This window comes from Melopsittacus undulatus, chromosome 5, assembly GCF_012275295.1.
Source record: "Melopsittacus undulatus isolate bMelUnd1 chromosome 5, bMelUnd1.mat.Z, whole genome shotgun sequence".
NCBI lineage: Eukaryota > Metazoa > Chordata > Aves > Psittaciformes > Psittaculidae > Melopsittacus > Melopsittacus undulatus.
In genome coordinates this window covers 49,629,451-49,647,792 of record NC_047531.1, presented here as the reverse complement: position 1 = coordinate 49,647,792, position 18,342 = coordinate 49,629,451, and the positions used below count along the sequence as shown (strand labels likewise).

The following is an 18,342-nucleotide window of genomic DNA, read 5'->3' as shown; positions in this document are numbered from 1 at the left end:
CAGGCTGTTTTAACCTTTCCATGAGAAAAGTCTAATTTAGTTGGCGAATTGTAAAAAGAAGTGAAATTAATTCGCTGCTCACCAGTTTCTCATCAGCATTCTAAAAGCCCCAGTGAAATTAATATATTAAACATGGGAGTAGAAGAGGATATTGCAAATATAAACATCACAGATGAAGATAAGATGTATAGTGATGCTGTAAAACTCAAAATATTGATCGAAATGTGTTAAAAGAAGAATCCTCCCCTGTATCAAGCAGCATAATAAAGCTGTGGAACTATTTGCTATATAATCATTCTAAAAATAAGCTGGAGTCATTCAGTAACTCACTAGAATGCAAAGATCATTTCAAAGCATTACACAAAATGAAGAAAATAAAACACCTATGGAATGAAATGCTTCCAACTCCAAATTTTAAAGCTGTATTTAGTTGTAGTTTAGTGAATGAGATTCTCCCCTTTCATGCATACTTTTAGATCTATGGAGATGGTCATAAAATACTTCAGAATGGCAAATGATACACATTTCAAATAACCTGCCCCTACTTCCATTTACCCTACAGATATTTCTGAAGTAGAGAACGAAAGAGTAGAGCGTAAGAATGGCCAAAAAAGGGCACACGAACAGTTACTCAAAATCCAGCTACAGACAGCAACTCAAAGGCAAAGTGACTGGAGCTTCTGGCTGGCCTAGAACATTGGCAGAATGAAAATGGTACTAGTTGCAGGAGGAGCTTTAAAGATGATTTCCAGCTTAAATGAGGTGAATGAGTTAAAATGAGCAAGAGTCAAATAAAGTAAATACTACATGCTGACACAAAAGCAAAGAGATTTGAATCAGAGAGAACTCTGATTTAGGCTAGAATTTATAAAGGAAGGTTTGAAAGAATCTGCTAGAAGGTGGAGGGGAGGAAAACATGAATTTTATACAAAGAGTGATCATTTTATCTGCAAGATTATAAAATATGGCTGGTTTGATAACGAGAGACAACAACTCTGGATGTTCCTTTCATTTTATGCTTTAGGCAGTACAAAGAGCACCCATTTGTCTCTAATTGAATATTTGGTAACATTTCTTACCCACAAATTCACTGAAGTAATTGACTATTACTGGGATGCGTTTAAAAAATCAAGTTGGTGGAATACCGTGGAGAGGTTGACTTCACTTAAGAGTTAAAATTGGTTTAGGGAGTACAGCTTTTGTGCAGATGATTGATTATCTGGTATCCAAGTACTCTTTTGTGTCTTCTTCCGTATTATGCTCATGACTGGAATAATATTCACCCTGAAACTTGGCAGTAAGAGCTTTTTATCTTCATAACAATAGCAGAGTTAGCAAAGTTTTTAAAATGCCCCTTCCACACAGGAATCAAACCCCTTTCCATATCATGTTATTTACTCCTTGCTTTTTTAGATGTCAAGATTTTTTCTGCTTTATCAATGTCGTACTTCTTTCCCCACTCAAACTCCTCTTTAATCATATCTTACTGAGAGCATTCTCTCTTTTTTTTCCCCTCACTTCCACCATTCCCCAAAGTACCTCTTTTTCCACCTCTTTCCTAACTCTTTACAGCACAAACTATATTTTTCCCTTCCTGAAAACCAAGTTTGGTGGTGCCTCTTTATTCTTTTCTCCAAATAACTTCCTTCCTTGCTTCTTACAATGAGTGCTGTGTGGAGTTTGTACCTCTTTCTTTCCCTCAACATGTATTTAGCTCTCTCAACTATGCAATAAACTTTCCCCCTCTTGAAGGAAATTTTGCCATTAATTACACTCTTCCATCCTTTATTTTTTCTATGCCCACATTATTCCAGTCTGTCAACATATTTCCCTTTTTCAAACTGCACTGAATTTGTCCCATTTTACATTTCTTCCCTAATTCAGCAATCTAACCTCTCACCTACTAGTGGCAGACTGTACCAGCAGTTGTTGCTTATTTACTTGGTAAATACTTAACACACTAAGGATACTGTCATGACTAAATACCACAATGCCCTCACGTATCACATAAGCATGGGTCACAAGTATCTCAAAAAATGTCAGTTTTAAAGAATCTTACCATTAATTTAGAAAGGATTCTAAAATCCAGTAACTCTAATGAGAAATGTGCTTGAAAGGGCAGATCAGTTGATTCAGATGGCAGTTCTATCAGAATAAAATAAAATGCATCTTCATCTGCACCGAAACCAACCATCATTGAAAGAAAAAGTTACATCTAGTCCATTTTAAAGAATTTAATAGTTGTATTTCCCACAATGCTACATACAAGAAACTGTTTTAAATAACATCAATATAAACTAAGAAAAGTCAGAGAACCTTAAGTTACAAAGATTCCATCTTTCCCTCACATAATAAAAGACATAATACATGTGATTTATGCAAACATCTATATTATTCTAACTATAAAAAAAGTTTAAACACAAGTGTTTAAATGAGGGAGCTAAAAGTCAGGCATTTAAATCCATGTGTAGGCACTGAGTAGCTGGTTTAATTTTCAGAATTGCAAACATGTTCAACTTCCACAGAGTTTAAGTTGACTGACACCTATAGAAGTCCCATTAACACTTACCCACAGAATTTAATTCATCTGAGTAGGTCCATCAAATTAAAAGGGAGGACTTATACGCATAAATCACGACTAATGTTTACAGGATTACAACATACGCTGATATATGCATTTAGTTTTCTAATTTAAGTCTCAAAATTTAAAAGTTTGAATCACAACATTTAAAATATAAGTTGTTTATTTAATTATGCATTTAGGATGTATGTTATAATCTTTAAAAACATATCCCATGAGGAACTCCCACTAGATTTTCCAACAGAGCAATTTGTACTTTTTTGCAAAGCAGCAACCAGAGTCCTCATGATCAATGTATTATTTGAAATATTGAGGTATACAAATATGAGAAATCATTCAGAAGCAGTCATTTTCCTTATTGACCATATTACTTCCACTGTTTGAAAGCAAAAATCCTGTTAGCAGAGATTTCTGCTTAGAAATGGATGACATAGATAGGTCTGGAATTTTAGAAGTTTATTTAATTACCTAAGTACCTAAAAAAGGAACATAAACTTTTATATCCCAAGTTTTAATTAGGGATCAGTATTTACATTTGTATCAACACCTCTAAATACTTCATTTAAATCAGTATACTGGCCATCACAAGACCATTAATATCAGTTAAACATCTTTTCAGTTGCTAAATGAAAATACACTTTCTAACACAAGGAGTTTTAATCATTCAGTCATTATTATGAGGTCAGTGTCACTTTATTTGTCTTTACTATGCTCTTGTTCTAATAAATCATAACAGCAAAATAATTAGGTTGCTCTTTCTAGCACAAAGGACTCAGTCCTGCAAATGCTTTTCAAGTGTCTAATTTTATAAATGTTGATGGTCATATTAGAATACACAAAATAAAGCTTGTGACAAAATGTTTAGATTATCAGGGTTCTAATCAGCAGAACAATTATCAGTCTGCAATGGTCAGAGAGCTACGGCACTGAAATTGCAAAGTAAGAACGTATCATCAATTGATCAGGTAAAGTCTATGAACCTTAATTCACCTGGGTTCTACCAACCATTTCACTGGTAAAATGAAAATATATGTACCACTTTGTTCCCGGAAGGGAAAGACAAAGCAAACTACTGGCTGGGTCTTGTCCTCTTCTTCATTACCACTGAATGAGCAATTAGATTGTTCTGGTTCGCAAAACAGGTAAGGGACTGTCTTTTTAAAAGACCAGATCATTTAAAAATTAAAACTTTACAAAGGACTGATTTGCCCCACTTGTGTCTACTCAGTAACTGTCTTCAACCAGCAGCAATCTACCTTGGTTTCTGAGTAAAGGTCTCAAGTATCCTTCTAGTTCCATCCTATTTCTTAAAAAGCATACACAATTAAATCATTAAGGCTGCTTTATATCTGTGTCAACTTGATTTACATATACCAAATGGAACAATCACTTTGAGGACTTTCAAGTAGAATGAGCGGTCTTGTCAATATTCCAGGAAAAGTCACTGTACCTATTGGAATAATTAGTCTCCGACATCACCATCTCTGTCACCTATGAGCCACAGAAAATGAAAACCTACAGCTAATAAGGCAGTTCCAAGCAGATCTCCCAGTGCAGTAAGATAAGGGATAGAAAAACTATCAGGATCTTTTCCTTTTTTCCAGAAGTGGTGCACCATCCAGTCAGCAATCCATAACAGGGTAAACACCTACGCAACATCAAACAAACAAAATCTGTATTATTATCACATACATTACAGTGACAGGAAATCAACAGCTAACATTATTGTCTCCTTAGTCTACAATACTGTTGTATACAGCTACATTTGAAAAATAAAAATCATAGAATCATAGAATCACAGAATAGTTAGGATTGGAAAGGACCTCAAGATTATCTAGTTCCAACCCCCCTGCCATAGGCAGGGACACCTCACACTAAACCATAGCACCCAAGGCTTCATCCAACCTGGCTGTGAACACTGCCAGGGATGGAGCATTCACAACCTCCCTGGGCAACCCATTCCAGTGCCTCACCACCCAAACAGTAAAGAATTTCTTCCTTATATCCAATCTAAACCTCTGCTGTTTAAGTTTCAACCCATTACCCCTTGTCCTATCACTACAGTCTTAATAGGAATGAATTTCAGGCTAAAACTCCCTACTTGTAGACACAGTTACCCAACTTCTCTCAGTCAATCGCATGCACAGATAGAAGGAGCATAATGAATCATTGTCTGTGCTTGAGAACTTGTGAAAATGGCAAGAAAAAGCAAAAACTCCAACCAAATATGCAACAGCACTTCCCACACATGACATTTTGTACAGTGAAAGTATAAGTGGGGCTGCAAGATCATTCAGAACTGACTGACATTGGCCCAGATGAAAACACTTGACTCAGGTGTAACTCTTGTTTCCACAGATCTAGAACTGACCTGATATCAGACATGATATAAAGAATACCAGGTCAGAGTAAGAACAGTTTCATCTGCATTGTATGATCTGCAAAAAATTGACTAAAAGCTACTTTTATGCTTGAAATAGCAGCTTCAACCCTTCTGTAATAAGGCACACCTGCAATATATATTATGAAATTGTCACTCCAGGCTGAATTGGTCCCAGAATAAAAGATTTCAACAGTGAAAGTCTGAACATTCGAGAGGTTTGATCTTAATACTAAAAGTATGCATAATCATTAAACCAATTTTAGAAAAGAAACCTTTTAATGTTGCACAGCTGTATGATAAGAGATTCTGATTTGGACGAACCATGTGGTGTGGTATGGCACAAAATGAATGGAGAAAGGACCACTAACAGAGCTTCTATTTCTTCTTGTCTCATCTAAGGAGCTGATTAAGATGAAATAAATACTGCATTTTATGTCTTTTTAGTTATTCAGATCTTTAGGAAGTGTAAACCTAAGACAGTTCCCACTATAATTCTTTTAAAAGTCTACTATGTACATTTAAAATAACATACAGTATCAAAAGTAGTAAAAGGCACAAAATTAATATTTTATTTAGTAAGTGATCAATTACTGGTATAAAAAGCATCTGTATGTACTTATTTATTGAAATACTGATAAGATGGTTGCAAGACACTTCTCCACAATACAAAACACAGTAAAATGAATGCCATATAACAAATTGCACTGAAAAGTTTCTCAATTAATCTTTGCTTTGCAAAAGTATATGTTAAAATACAAGCCTGAATTTCTAATTAAATAAGGAAGAAAAGGGAGCATTTGCTTAATGAAAAATGCATGGCTTATTTATATAAACATATCATCTGAAAAGGGAACTCTGTAGTCCAAGCTAATTATGCAAGTCCTAGGTGCGCTGACTGGAATCCAAACAAATATATTTAAAACAGATGTTTTCTTTGGAAGACTATCAGATTCTTTGAGTCTGCTCCTTCTTCTAAGAGACAAAAAGAGGCCTGTTTATAAAAGACCCCATCCATTAACATCTCCTACAGTACGTGCACAGAAGACTCTGTAGCACCCCACATCAACAATAGTTCTGCATGTTCTATTACAAGATGAAAGCATTTGTAAGAAGAATAATTTATACTGAATTATATAACACAACCCATTAGAAATGACACACACAGTCCCATTGAAATGACAGTATGTACTTCTGGCTCTTAAAAAGCATGACACAAAAAAACCCTTTAATTTCTTCATATATTTTCCAGCTTGAAATAACTGCCTTAGACTACTGTGAAAAATTAGCAGTTTGGCAAGTAAATTTTGTGAACATTCCCAAATAATTATTTTTGCTATATTAACTTCTGGGTGCATAACAAATAATGCAAATTATAACAAACCTGGCTTCTGTAAGTAATTGGAAAAAAGTTATCACATATTATATTAGCTGCTGCTTATACCAGTATATGGTGGCAGTTGGGACATAGTGCTTCTAGAGTAAGTTGTAAGACTGCAGTTCACCAGCCTTTATTTTTGGTGAAGGAATAATCATTATGCATTTGCATGGCTAGAAAGTCACTAACATTTAAGAATTACACAGATCAGTCTTTGGAAATGGTTATTTATAGGGGCACAGTAGTTTGTATTAGAAGACAGAAGAAGTCAACCAATGGGACTTAAATCCTTAATAACCTTTATTTCTTATCAATGTTAAGATGTGGCAAAAGCCCTACAATGAGTTTGCTGAAAGTAAATCCTTGTATTTAAAGTGATGTGAGAAGTCGCTCACAAAGATCAAAGAAAAAACATACAAAAGACATCACAAGACTTGTTACTTTAGTGGCACAACAGAACTACACTCCTATAATTTCAGCAAAATGATGCAGATGGCATAGCAGTACAAATACTGTATACTTCTGCTCTGCACTCATGCTTTGAAGAAGAAAGCCTTCCTACTTCTAATTGAAAACCAGCTTGTTTTCAGGGAAAAAAAATAAAGAGACCATCATCACAAAAAAGCCTAATAAGATAAACAGATAATTTTTGTAACTAACATGAAATGCTATAGAAAACTGATAAGAAATGTTTGTAAATATATTCAGTACAGTTCAAGATGTGAGCTAGTATTTTAAAATTATTTAATATTCAGAGGAAGAGAATAATTCAATGTTTTCTGAAGAAAGGGGGATGAAAGTAATAGAATTATGGAAACAGAGTGCTGGCAATGTTTCCAGACCAAAGAATGAAATGACTGCAAGGTTTAAGAAAGGTAAAAAATAACTAAATATCTCTATATAAAAAAAAAATCTAAGCAAAGTGAGACACTTTATTGTCACTAATCAAGAAAACAAAAAATCCTAAAACATGGACTACAAAAACCAGAAAAATTCCAGAAGTTTTGGTATTTCAAAAGGAATATCATGCTACATTATTAGTTCTGGGGAAAAATTACAATAGAAATTGAGGAATATGAAACTAAAGATATCATCAGCTTTAGACTGCATTTCTAAAATGACCTATCAGTCACATTGTCAAAAAAGGTCCTCAGAAGACAGAAGCAGCAGAATCTAGCAATGAGAGGGAGGGAGGGAGGACGGGAGGGAAGAAAAGACCAGGAGTGAAGTCTTTATAAAATCCTAATTATGAAGAATCTGAAAATAAAGGGTATAACTACATGTATAATTCTGTACAACAAAGGGCAGAAATAAAGAGAAACTTGATATTGAACTTTCTGATTCAAATTATATCAGACTGGAACTGAATATAAATGCTTAAATAAGAGTGAGCCTCACTACTTAAAGCTCAAATCTTATAATTGCAAGACTAGAAATGGGAACAATATACACTACAAAGCAATGTTTTTCCTTTGTGACTGGGCAGAAAATTTAATTCTTTGCAGGTCTTTAGATCCGAATAACAAGTTTAGCTAAAGAAAAGTTATTTTTGGTCTTTTGCATGTAGTAAGGACCGCTAAGAACTATCTGCATTTTCTCATGCAATTAAATTCTCACGACTTCTGAAATGGCAAAAGAATTAAATTCTACTACATAAAATAAAAATACATAATTCCCTTGAAACATTCTTAATACTGTCTAGACTTCCTGTAGCTTGATACTTTGCAGCATTCTATAATATTTGTATTGTTTCTTTTACCTGAGATGACCATATTTCAAGGGTGAATGCAGGTCAAATTCACAGTGATAAGAAGTATAAGGTTGAAATGCATCATATTTGTGAAACAGATTTGAATCTTTTATATTAGTTTATACATTAGTTGCTGGGATTAGCAAATCAAACACCAAATTGGGAAAAGAAAGTTTAAGTTATATATTTTCATGTGCTTTCTCACATGGGCATTATAAAAATTCACCTATAAGCTTAGTACCAAGACCTTTTAACAGTTTATTTAGCATGCCTTGGACAGGATATCCTGCATGTTACTAGTACTGCTGATTCACCTTTGATTTCTCCCATGTGAAGGTGCATTACAAAGTAATGTTACTTTAGACAGGAAACACATGCAAATAATTGCAGAATAAGAACTCTTACAAACCTATGAAATGCAAAGGTAAAGTTCGGTTTTTGTTTTTTAGGTTTTTCAATCATGAGTGAAACCCTCCAATTAAGGATCTCTACAGAATACTGTGTCCTGGCTCTGACACCATTCTCAGCAGATTTACGGTTTAGGTCTTCTAGTGGGTTTGACCATTAAGTTAGCTCTTAAATTTTATATTACATTCCTGAGATTTTAGATGGCTTTAAATGTCTTCATGTGAAGCTAAGTAGTAACTGTAAAGTTTAATAATAGATCTACACTGAACTTGCTGAATTTCCATTCTCTAGAGCCCCAATTCTGCAGCCAGTCCATTCTCAGAGTAAGGTCTACATGTATTTATCAATATACCTGTCTTCTCAGGTAGCGTATCTGGTGTGTATCTTGTCATAATTTCCTCCAAACATACAGAGATTTCCGTCAAGTCTGGCACCAAAGAAACCACTTAAGAGCAAGTTCTTTCTTGCTGCTGCTGTTTGTGTTGTGGCTAAGTGGTATTAACTACACTATGGGATCTGAGTACCCAGACAGCATAGCATACTTACTTATATGAAAGACTAAAACCTCATCTAGGTAAAAAAGGGGATACCATTTCAGCTGAAGTTTTTTCTAGAACAATTTGATTATGGCACTTTTTTTTATTCCACAGATTTAATCCAAATCCTGAGACTGTCTTCATGATTTCTTTGTCAGGCATCCTGAGTTGACCAAGACAGCCCTAATTTCAGGCCATTTGTCAGTTGTCTGAATGGGGAATGCAATCTTGACCTGTAAGTTTTCAGGTATGCTCAGTGTGCACTTGCTGTAGCACAACTCAGTGTATCATGCTCCATACATAAGCACTTTGAGCTCAGCCTTCTGGAGGCAAAAATTATATATCCCTGCTAATGATCTGGTAGGAGCCAAGCTTCTACCACAGACAGCAACATCCCTGGAATTGAGAGCATGGATGATAGCCACATTCACATAAATATGGCAAGTCTGCTTCTCATGCGGCAATGAGAAAGCAGTGAACATGCAAAACTGTCCACATTTGTTTTCGTATTTCCTTGAATAATGTAGTCTCTTTTAGCAGTTAACTTGCTTTACATTTTGGAAATAACCTTACCTACTAGAAAAAGCAGTATTTAAAATGCATCAATATTTTCTCTATAAACACAACCTTCCTTATTTCTCTATAATGTACAGTATACCCCATGAGTTATTTTTCCACACTGAAGAGGCCCATACCATCATTAGAATCCCCACACTAGTGAGACATCCAAGATGCTTTTGATGTGAGAAGGAAGTAATTATGAGCACTGCTGAATTCTTGGCTTTCTATTGCTCCAAACAGCCTTGAAGTCCTGCAAAAATTACTTCACATCTGACCTTCACTGGATAAGGACTGCATTTTGGAATTACTTATTTGCTTGGTAATAGCTCTGGGAATCTCCTATTGTTTGTTTATTCCCCGAGTCTTTAACATGACTGTGTGCTCTGATTTGGTTAGGAGGTGTGAAAATTCCTTAGAGGGCGTTTTACTGGCTCAGTGAGAACATGCAGAACAGAGGCTGCCTTTGAATGCTCAGAACTGTGCAAGGACTGATGGCTTGGCAATTCCACCACCGCTCTCATTCTGTTGCAGGTTGACAAGACAGAGGATGAAACTTTGCTCGGTACATGGTCTCATACAGGTAAAAAATACTTGAGCCTTTCTAAGGCATAAGCAGAGGACTGGTTTGCAATTAATATATCCTTTGCTGGTCAGACACCAGATTGTAACTGCATGCAGCATACTGGCCTGTGGCTTGTAAAAAATTGATGAAAGGAGTATTCCTCTGAAATAGGAGGCCACTCACCAAATCCAAAACACATTTAAAATCAATATACTGGTTTTCGTTAATACACACTGGCTTGCCCAGATACTGTACACCGCATTCTATGAAATACCCTACAAACTTACAAGGTATACCTTCCTATATATTCCTTCCTATTTCCTTTTAGTATTTTCTTCCAGTGCTGCCATTCATAAACACAGAAGAGACTCCACTTCAGGGCTAATTCAGACCTAACAGTCTTTAGTCATAACTTAAGTTTTTGTATTAACATTTCCCTCAGGATTTTTAGTGTACTGTAACATTCTAGTTCTACTTTTGTCATTTCCTTCACCCCTTCCTCTCCATTTAAAAAAAAAAAAGCTAGAAGTCAGAGATAATAAACAGATCTGGAAGTTAACTAACAACCTATATAGTCCACTGTAAAATATGTCATTAATAATTTAACATATTTCAGTAGTCACTTGAATTTTAAAGATAGAAAAATCACTTTATTGCTGTTGTTGGGTTTTAGTTTAGCATTAATAATTTAACACAGTGCAAAAAATGTAAGTAGATGGTGTCATAATCATTATTCAGCCACCCTTTCCACACACCCCACCCCCCCCAGCTCAATATATGTAAGGAATTGCAAAGGGCAAAGTAGTGATATCAAACCTCCTCAAACACAAGACTGACCATAATTAATTCTTACTTTTGGGAATCACTATATTCTATTAAATTATCATCTACCACCTCAAGCATGAAAGATAAAGCCTGCAAGCAGGCTTGTAGTTTTGACATCCATTTTTGTATGCCTTCCATGCAGAGCGAAAATTAATGCAAAGTCCAGTACATTCTAAAAAGGATTAGAATGCAGATCTCTCACTGCTCAAAAGACTGTCGGTGGATTTGTTTTGTCGATAAACTAAATAATTATAATTAGTTGTGAGGTTTCCCAGTTTTAAAGCAGAACTGGAAAAGCTCTCACTGGAAGGACAAAAATCTGAAAGAATTATGGACAAATCAGATCAGTAAGTGTTGGCTTATGCCAAAAGAAATGGTGACTTGAAAACAGTTCTTTACAACACCCAGGTGCATAGATGATGTCACTGAAAACAGGGAAGAGGAATGAGTACAAATAAGGGTTTTTTGTGAGAAACGAGAAATTTAAAAGCACACAACTGCTTTTAGTAAATAAATATATGTTCAAGATTTAAGGGTTAAAGCAAGAAATGGCTGTCTGACAATTTTAAATCTGCTCTAACTAGAGGTATGCAAAACTACAATAATGACTACTAGAAAAATGCCGGAATAATTAAAACAGGGAAATGAATCTATAAATATTTTAGAAGGTGTTAAAAAACATGGGTTTCCAAAACTGTAAATTTGTCAAGACCCCTGAGAAGCTATAGTGTGCAAGTAAATACATCTAAAACTACTTGTTATGGCTAAAGACAGAAGAAAGGGGAAAAAATCATCTATAAAAGGGAGCAAGTGAAAGTGAAAAAAAAGCTTTATCTCCACTTTGCAAACAAAAAGCAAGGAAATAAGGTGTGGCCTTATAGACTGCAATTCAGATGCACAACTGCAAAACCCAATACTCTAATCAGACCCTGAATTTATAAAAATCAAATTTACACATGCATATGTGCCGATGCTGGGTCTGAATTACAATGTGTCAGAAAGTCCTGCCCTAATCCCTTAACTTGGTTTTTGGCTGAACTGCTTTTCTCACATCTTGATCTGTCCTCTGTTGCTGAACAAAAGCTTTGTATCCCTACACATACAATTGTAGTTCTGTGAGCCAAGGACTGTATGGATTTCATAAGGATTTATGAATTCAGGCTGATTCCTATGTGAAATCCCTGAAGTCTAATAATGGCTGAAATCACACTGCAGTGTTACCTTCAGCAGAAACATTGAGACTCTTTCCCCATCCTGTTTTTGTTAAGTGTAGCCAAGACAAAGAAATGCCAAGACACAGAAAAACGACTGAAATGGGCCAAAGGATTCAATAGTTATTAAAAAGGACAACCAGCCAACCAGAACAGACAGAGTGAAGGAACAGCATCATTTCCTCAAGAAAACACATTATAAAACCAGTGATAAGGCTGGACACTAGGAATATTATGTGAGAATGAAAAGTAATTTATAACTTAGTATGACATGCTCATTTGCAAAGGTTGGAATGTTATCACTTATACTCTTCCAAAAAAAAGTATAGAATTCTCATATGAAATTAAAATAACAGCAGTTTTTGAACCCTATGTTTACTGAAATTTAGACATTTATTAGACAATTTAAAACATTAAAAATTATAATTTTTATTAAGGACTGACTGATGATATTGTTTGTATTTTAAAACTAAATTGGTCACATTTATAGAAGCAGTATCTAAAACTAATGGATATTTCAACATGTACTGTGTAACATGAACAGTCAATTTTTGTTTTTAAGGTACAATGAAACTATAGTTAATTCAGCCAGGTTTTAGCTAAAAATTGGCCATAGATTTAAGAAAAATATTTATTTTTGTTTTACTGATTTCTCTAGATGAAATTATTTAAATTGAGACATTGCTATTTCAAAAGACGTGTTTCAAGAACTGCCACCTCCTGGTATCCACAGGCTGCTAGGTAAAACCAGCCAAAATAATGTAACAACATTTGACAACTAACGCAATTACAATTTCTTGTACAGTGATCGCTGTCAGACTAATTTCTGCTTTAGCTAAATATTAAGAATGACCAACCAAGCCATAACATTCTCATTTACTGTATATTTGAACATGTTAACTTAAATTGTAATGTGAACCACTTTAGGAGTATTTTGACAGTTTTCCTTGACAACACATTCATTATTCATGACTGCTACTTTTCCTTCTCTTCACCTCTCTTGTAGTTGATTAAAAGGATGGGGGGTTTAGATGCAATAGTTCCAAGAAGCATGTGAAAGAGAAAGCTCAAGATGCATGATGGAGAAGTAATGAAGTCAGGTGTTTTCTGAAAAGCACTCACAATACAGATAAATCTGGGTAAGCTGTATACATGCGGAGATAATGAATTACTTCAGAACTGTGCTGAAAACCTGTATTAACCCATACCTTCTTGTACTATTCATGAGATTTCAGAAATCAGATAAACATAATTTTCTTTAAAAACCAGATTTTCAATTAGTACTTCTTCTTACCTGTAACAGAGCCGCAAACAAATATACTGCTATAAAGATAGGAGTTAAGGAAGTGTGGCCACTTTTCATTAAGTGGATGGTGTACAAGAAAATCAGGTGTCCAGGAATCACCAAAAGAAGCAGAACTTGGGCTGATTTGTTATTTACTCCTACAATAAAAAAAAATCAAAATTCAGTTACGTTTTCCATTACTATATCAGTTTTTTATTAATTTTAATACAAAAAGCCACTTTCAAAGGCCACAGCGTTGACTACTGGGTAACAGTGCCACTACTTTCTGCTAAAAGACTTCTTGAGGATTTTCACATGGTGAAAAAAAAGCCATCTCTAGTGTCTGCCAGAAAAGTTAAGCAGGGCCCTTCCAGGAGATGGTGTTAACTGTCTGCTTTCATTCTGCACTCACGTAATACCATCTAATTTTTGGAGCTGCAGTCATCTCCTAAAGCCATCCTAGGAAAGAGGATCTTCTGGACACCATATTCAAGAACCCTCAAAAGTACCTTATATTTCTAACAAGTAATCCCACATTACCGCTTTCTCATCAGTTCCAATCCATTTCATAAATATGAAAGTGTAATGCACACTGTTGAAACCTTTCACCACCATTGCCACATTATTAGGAAAGGGGGCAATACAGAGGAGGAATAAGCTGTGAAGCAAGAATGTAAAAAGAGAATGGCAAAATGGGAAATGGCAAGTACAGGCTTAGAAATAATGTTAGATATAAAGTTTGGTCCTAACAAGAGATTGGTTTGAACTTCTGGAGTTAAATGGCAAAGGTTAGGAGCCGGTAAACAGGCTAACAAAGATGAAGTTTGAAATCCTTCTGAGTGGGTATCACAGCATCCTGCCTCTATCTTCAACCCTTGCCAGGGTTACACCTTTCTCTGTGTTCCCCACTATGCACCACCTCCTCCTACGGAGTTCCTCATGATTCTCACAGTCAAACAACTGCAGGCAAAGGAAACTGCCAAGTCTCTGCTGCCTTTGAATTGCATACACTAAGTTTAGTTTGTTGACATTTCTCATTGGTAATACAGTCTGGCATACAGGGGGGAAAAGTGGAGACATGAGACAGCAGTTTTGAGAATTAACTAATACATACCTGTACCATAATATGTTCTGCATGGATAATAGCAACCCTTGGCTTCTTCTGGCAACTCTCCAGGAATGCTATATAAATGGAGGTAGGTAGAAATTCTGCTAGCTTGAATAGCTACTAGATTACCACCAATGCCTGAAATACAAAAGGAAACAAGTGGTAAATTTTCAACTATTTGTTTCCTCTAGCAGGCAATATTTTTGCAAATTTACCCATATAGTCCTCTACTTACAAAAGTCAAAAAGAGAAACATCTTTAGAAAATATATTAGTTATAAATGGGCTGAAAACAAGCATTAAAATAAGCCAGAATACTTGGGCTACAACTTGGTGTATCACTGGATACTTTGGAGATCAGTTTTATTCATGTTAAGTACAAAAAGCTCTTCCAAAAGGTTCAATCTGATGCTTTCCCATAGGTGAAGATCCCTTTCATTGCTTTCTCTTCTTTGGAAATCCTTCTGAAACAACAGAAGTACTACATAGTTGTGCCACTGCTGGATTATCTTCCTAGGTCAGTATTGCTGGCAAGTATCAGTAATGCAAAGCAGAAGCACTCGCTGACAGAAGCTGAAATGCAGATTTCACACACAGAACCATAGGGCTGGAAAAGACTTCAAGAGCTAATCTATTAATTCCCCTTCACCACAGAGCAGGATTAACTGTAATTTTCTGCCATTTATAATTCAGGTTGAAAGAACAAGTGTCTGAATAATAGATTTTTTAAAGAATGGTAGTAATGGAGATTCTACTTTCCCTGTGACAACTGCTGAGGTACTTCCCATTAGAAAAAAAAGATTTCTATGAAACAAACCACCCTAGGATGCAAAGAGAAGTGGCTGGCACTGTTACAAGGCCACTGTATATAATCTTTGAAAGGTCATGGAGATATGGGGGTATCCCTTAACAACTGGATGAGGGCAAATGTCACATCCATCTTCAGCAAAGTATATGGCAGTTTTTCCACAGCTTCCTCCTAGACAAACTGGCAAGGTACAGACTGAATGGGTTGCCTACGAGATGGGTAGAATATTGGCTAACAGGCTGCGCTCAGAAAGTAGTGATGAACAGTTTTTAGAGGAGGCTGACAGCCTGTCACAAGTGGGATATCAATCCCCAGGGATTGATACTGGGCTCCACGCTCATTCAACAACTTCAGAAATTACCTGGATGATGGGATTGAAAGCACCCTCACCAAGTTTGCTGATGACATTGAACTGAGTAGTGAGATGGACACATCAAAAGAGAGAGCTATCTTACAGAGAGACCTAGACAGGTTGGAAGTTTAACAAAGACAAGTCCTGCACTTGGCAAGACATAACCAAAAAGCCCAGTTCAGACTACAGCCTGTGTTGCTGGACAGCACCTTGTTGAAAGGAACCTGGGGGTACCCTGGATGAAATTAACATCAGTTACTGTTGCAGTGCAGCAATTAAGGCAAATCAGGGGCATCACTAGCAGAGACAGGGATGTGATCATCCCACTCCACTCAGTGCTTGTCAGGCTGTACCCGGAGTACTGTATTGAGTTCTGGTCCCCACAATTCAAGAAAAAATGTGGACAGACTGAAGAAGATCAAAAGGAGAGCCATGAAGATGATCCAAGGTCTGGAGAACCTGCTCTATGGGGAAAAACTGAAGGAGTTAGGCCTTTTCTCCTTGGAGAAGGCTCAGGGGACATCACCCTTTTTAAAGGGTGGCAACAAGGAAGATGCAGGCTCTATTTCCACAAGGAACCACATGGAGAGGACTATCAGGTTTCATTGTTCTGCCGGTCATAGAATGACATGCATAAAGCTGAATTAAATGAATCACTTCGATATGTACAGAGATACCCTGTTTTGTAACAGGAGTTACTGTGCATGTGATGTTATCTCAGCAGCATCAGATTAATCAGATCCCTGCATGTAGCAGAAAATAGATGAAACTGCGTCAGTTGACAAGATGTCAATACCCAAAATTGATAACTTCTCAGCATCTTCTGAGTGCATAAAATTGTCATGTGCTCTGTAGCTGCTGATATTATGAAAATCTCTGTAGATGCATATGAGGACTGTTTCCATGAACATTTAAGTCAGATTTGTTGTTTTTTCCACAAAAACAGTATTGAAGTCATCATAGCAAATACCTGATAATAAAGATTAACTTTGTTAGCTTCTTTTCATTCCTGTGAGAACTGTAACACAGAGTAAAATAATCTTTTTCAAAAGCAAAATCCTGCAGGTGTTCTGCATTCCTCTCAGAGCAGCAGATCTGTTTAGCTTCACTATGGGAGTGCTACTTTGTCAATAAGCAGAAGAGATGTTCTCTGCCGAAGCATGAAGGATGTCATGCTGACTTCGAACTTTAAAAGAAAGTTAAAACCCTCATAATTTTAACAAGTCAGTTAAGAATTAAGAAAGAATACTTATGAAAATTGTTATCACAGTTCTCTTTTGTCTAACAAGCACCTTAATATATATGAATATAAAATAATATATATTTACATGCATAATATTATAATAATAAATAAAAATATGTTTTTCTATATAGTATCATTCAGTCATGAGACAATTCATAACTCAAAACAGTCAGTTTTTCCAATTAGCCTTTTTGGAGTTCAAAAACAACTTGCTTTTGGATGTGTTTCTATTACAGAAATTAAATTAAATTAAAAAAAAATCTCAGTTACAACAGTAACCAAAAGCCCTAAATTTTTTAATAACACTCTCTTTCAGAAAATTCAAGATTAACTTTTGCCCTGACCTCTCTACCACTAACTTTAAAAAATCATGTTTTATGCAAGTGAAATACTTAGATTACAAGCCTAGCTTAACTAGCTACATTTTTACATTGTTTTTTTCATCTGCATTCCTTCCATCTTCCTTTTTTACTTTGTAGCATTTATTTTAATACTTAAAAATGCTTGCGGGAAAGCAGCTGGATATTATTAGCATTTCCTATATGGATTTGTTTTAAGAGAAGCCTTTGAGACAATGTTATATAAGCAAACTATTACATTTTATGTTTTACTCATAAATAATTTCTCTCCTATGCCTAAGAAAAAAATTGTTCCTTGTATATACATATATAAAAAATATTCTGATATAATTGTGTTGTGAAAAGTAATGATAACTGAAATATTCTAAAAAACTTTGCAAGTAAAGGCCTAAATGAAAACACACACCTATAATAGCACAGAATATGCAGATTTACATGTACAGTTTAGCAACTAGGTAGGCAAGTGCTCCAGCCACACTGCCCAAGTGGCAGAAGGCAAAGGCAGGAACTGGGAGACTATCTGCTGTATGAGAAGATCTAGTTTAAGACCATCCAAGGAACCTGAAGGTTCATGAAGTGACAGGACAAGGGGGAATGGCTTTAAGCTGAAAGAGGGGAGATTTAGATTAGACATTAGCAAGAAGTTCTTCACTATGAGGGTGGTGAGTCACTGGCACAGGGTGCCCAGAGAAGCTGTGGCTGCCCCATCCCTGGCAGTGTTCAAGGCCAGGTTGGATGGGGCGTGGAAGGTGTACCTGCCCGTAGCAAGCGGTTGGAACTGGTTGATCTTTAAGGTCCCTTCTGACCTAAATTATTCTATGATTCTATAAACCTATAAAACTATGAACTAAAAAACACTAAAACTAGCATTCAATAATGCATCAAAAGTAAATATCGAAAATCAAAACCCTCCTCCTTTTCCTGCCAAAATAAAGACTGAATTAAAAAGTTCTCTTACAGTGTAGGTGCCTTCTGAGACTATCACATTCTTTCAAA

The 18,342-nt window shown here is 35.8% G+C and overlaps 1 protein-coding gene across 1 annotated transcript in view; it reads right to left on the bottom strand.

The window, feature by feature from the left end:
- Positions 1-2,219: 2,219 nt before the first annotated feature.
- Positions 2,220-18,342, bottom strand: part of SLC41A2 (solute carrier family 41 member 2) — a 52,184-nt gene continuing 36,061 nt past the window's right edge. Inside the window, exons 10-12 of the mRNA XM_034063271.1 lie at positions 14,592-14,723; positions 13,487-13,635; positions 2,220-4,229 (exon numbers count right to left, since the gene is read on the bottom strand). Of these exons, the coding sequence (XP_033919162.1) occupies positions 4,044-4,229; positions 13,487-13,635; positions 14,592-14,723 (467 nt within the window). The 3' untranslated portion in view covers positions 2,220-4,043. The remainder of the gene's footprint in view (positions 4,230-13,486; positions 13,636-14,591; positions 14,724-18,342) is intronic.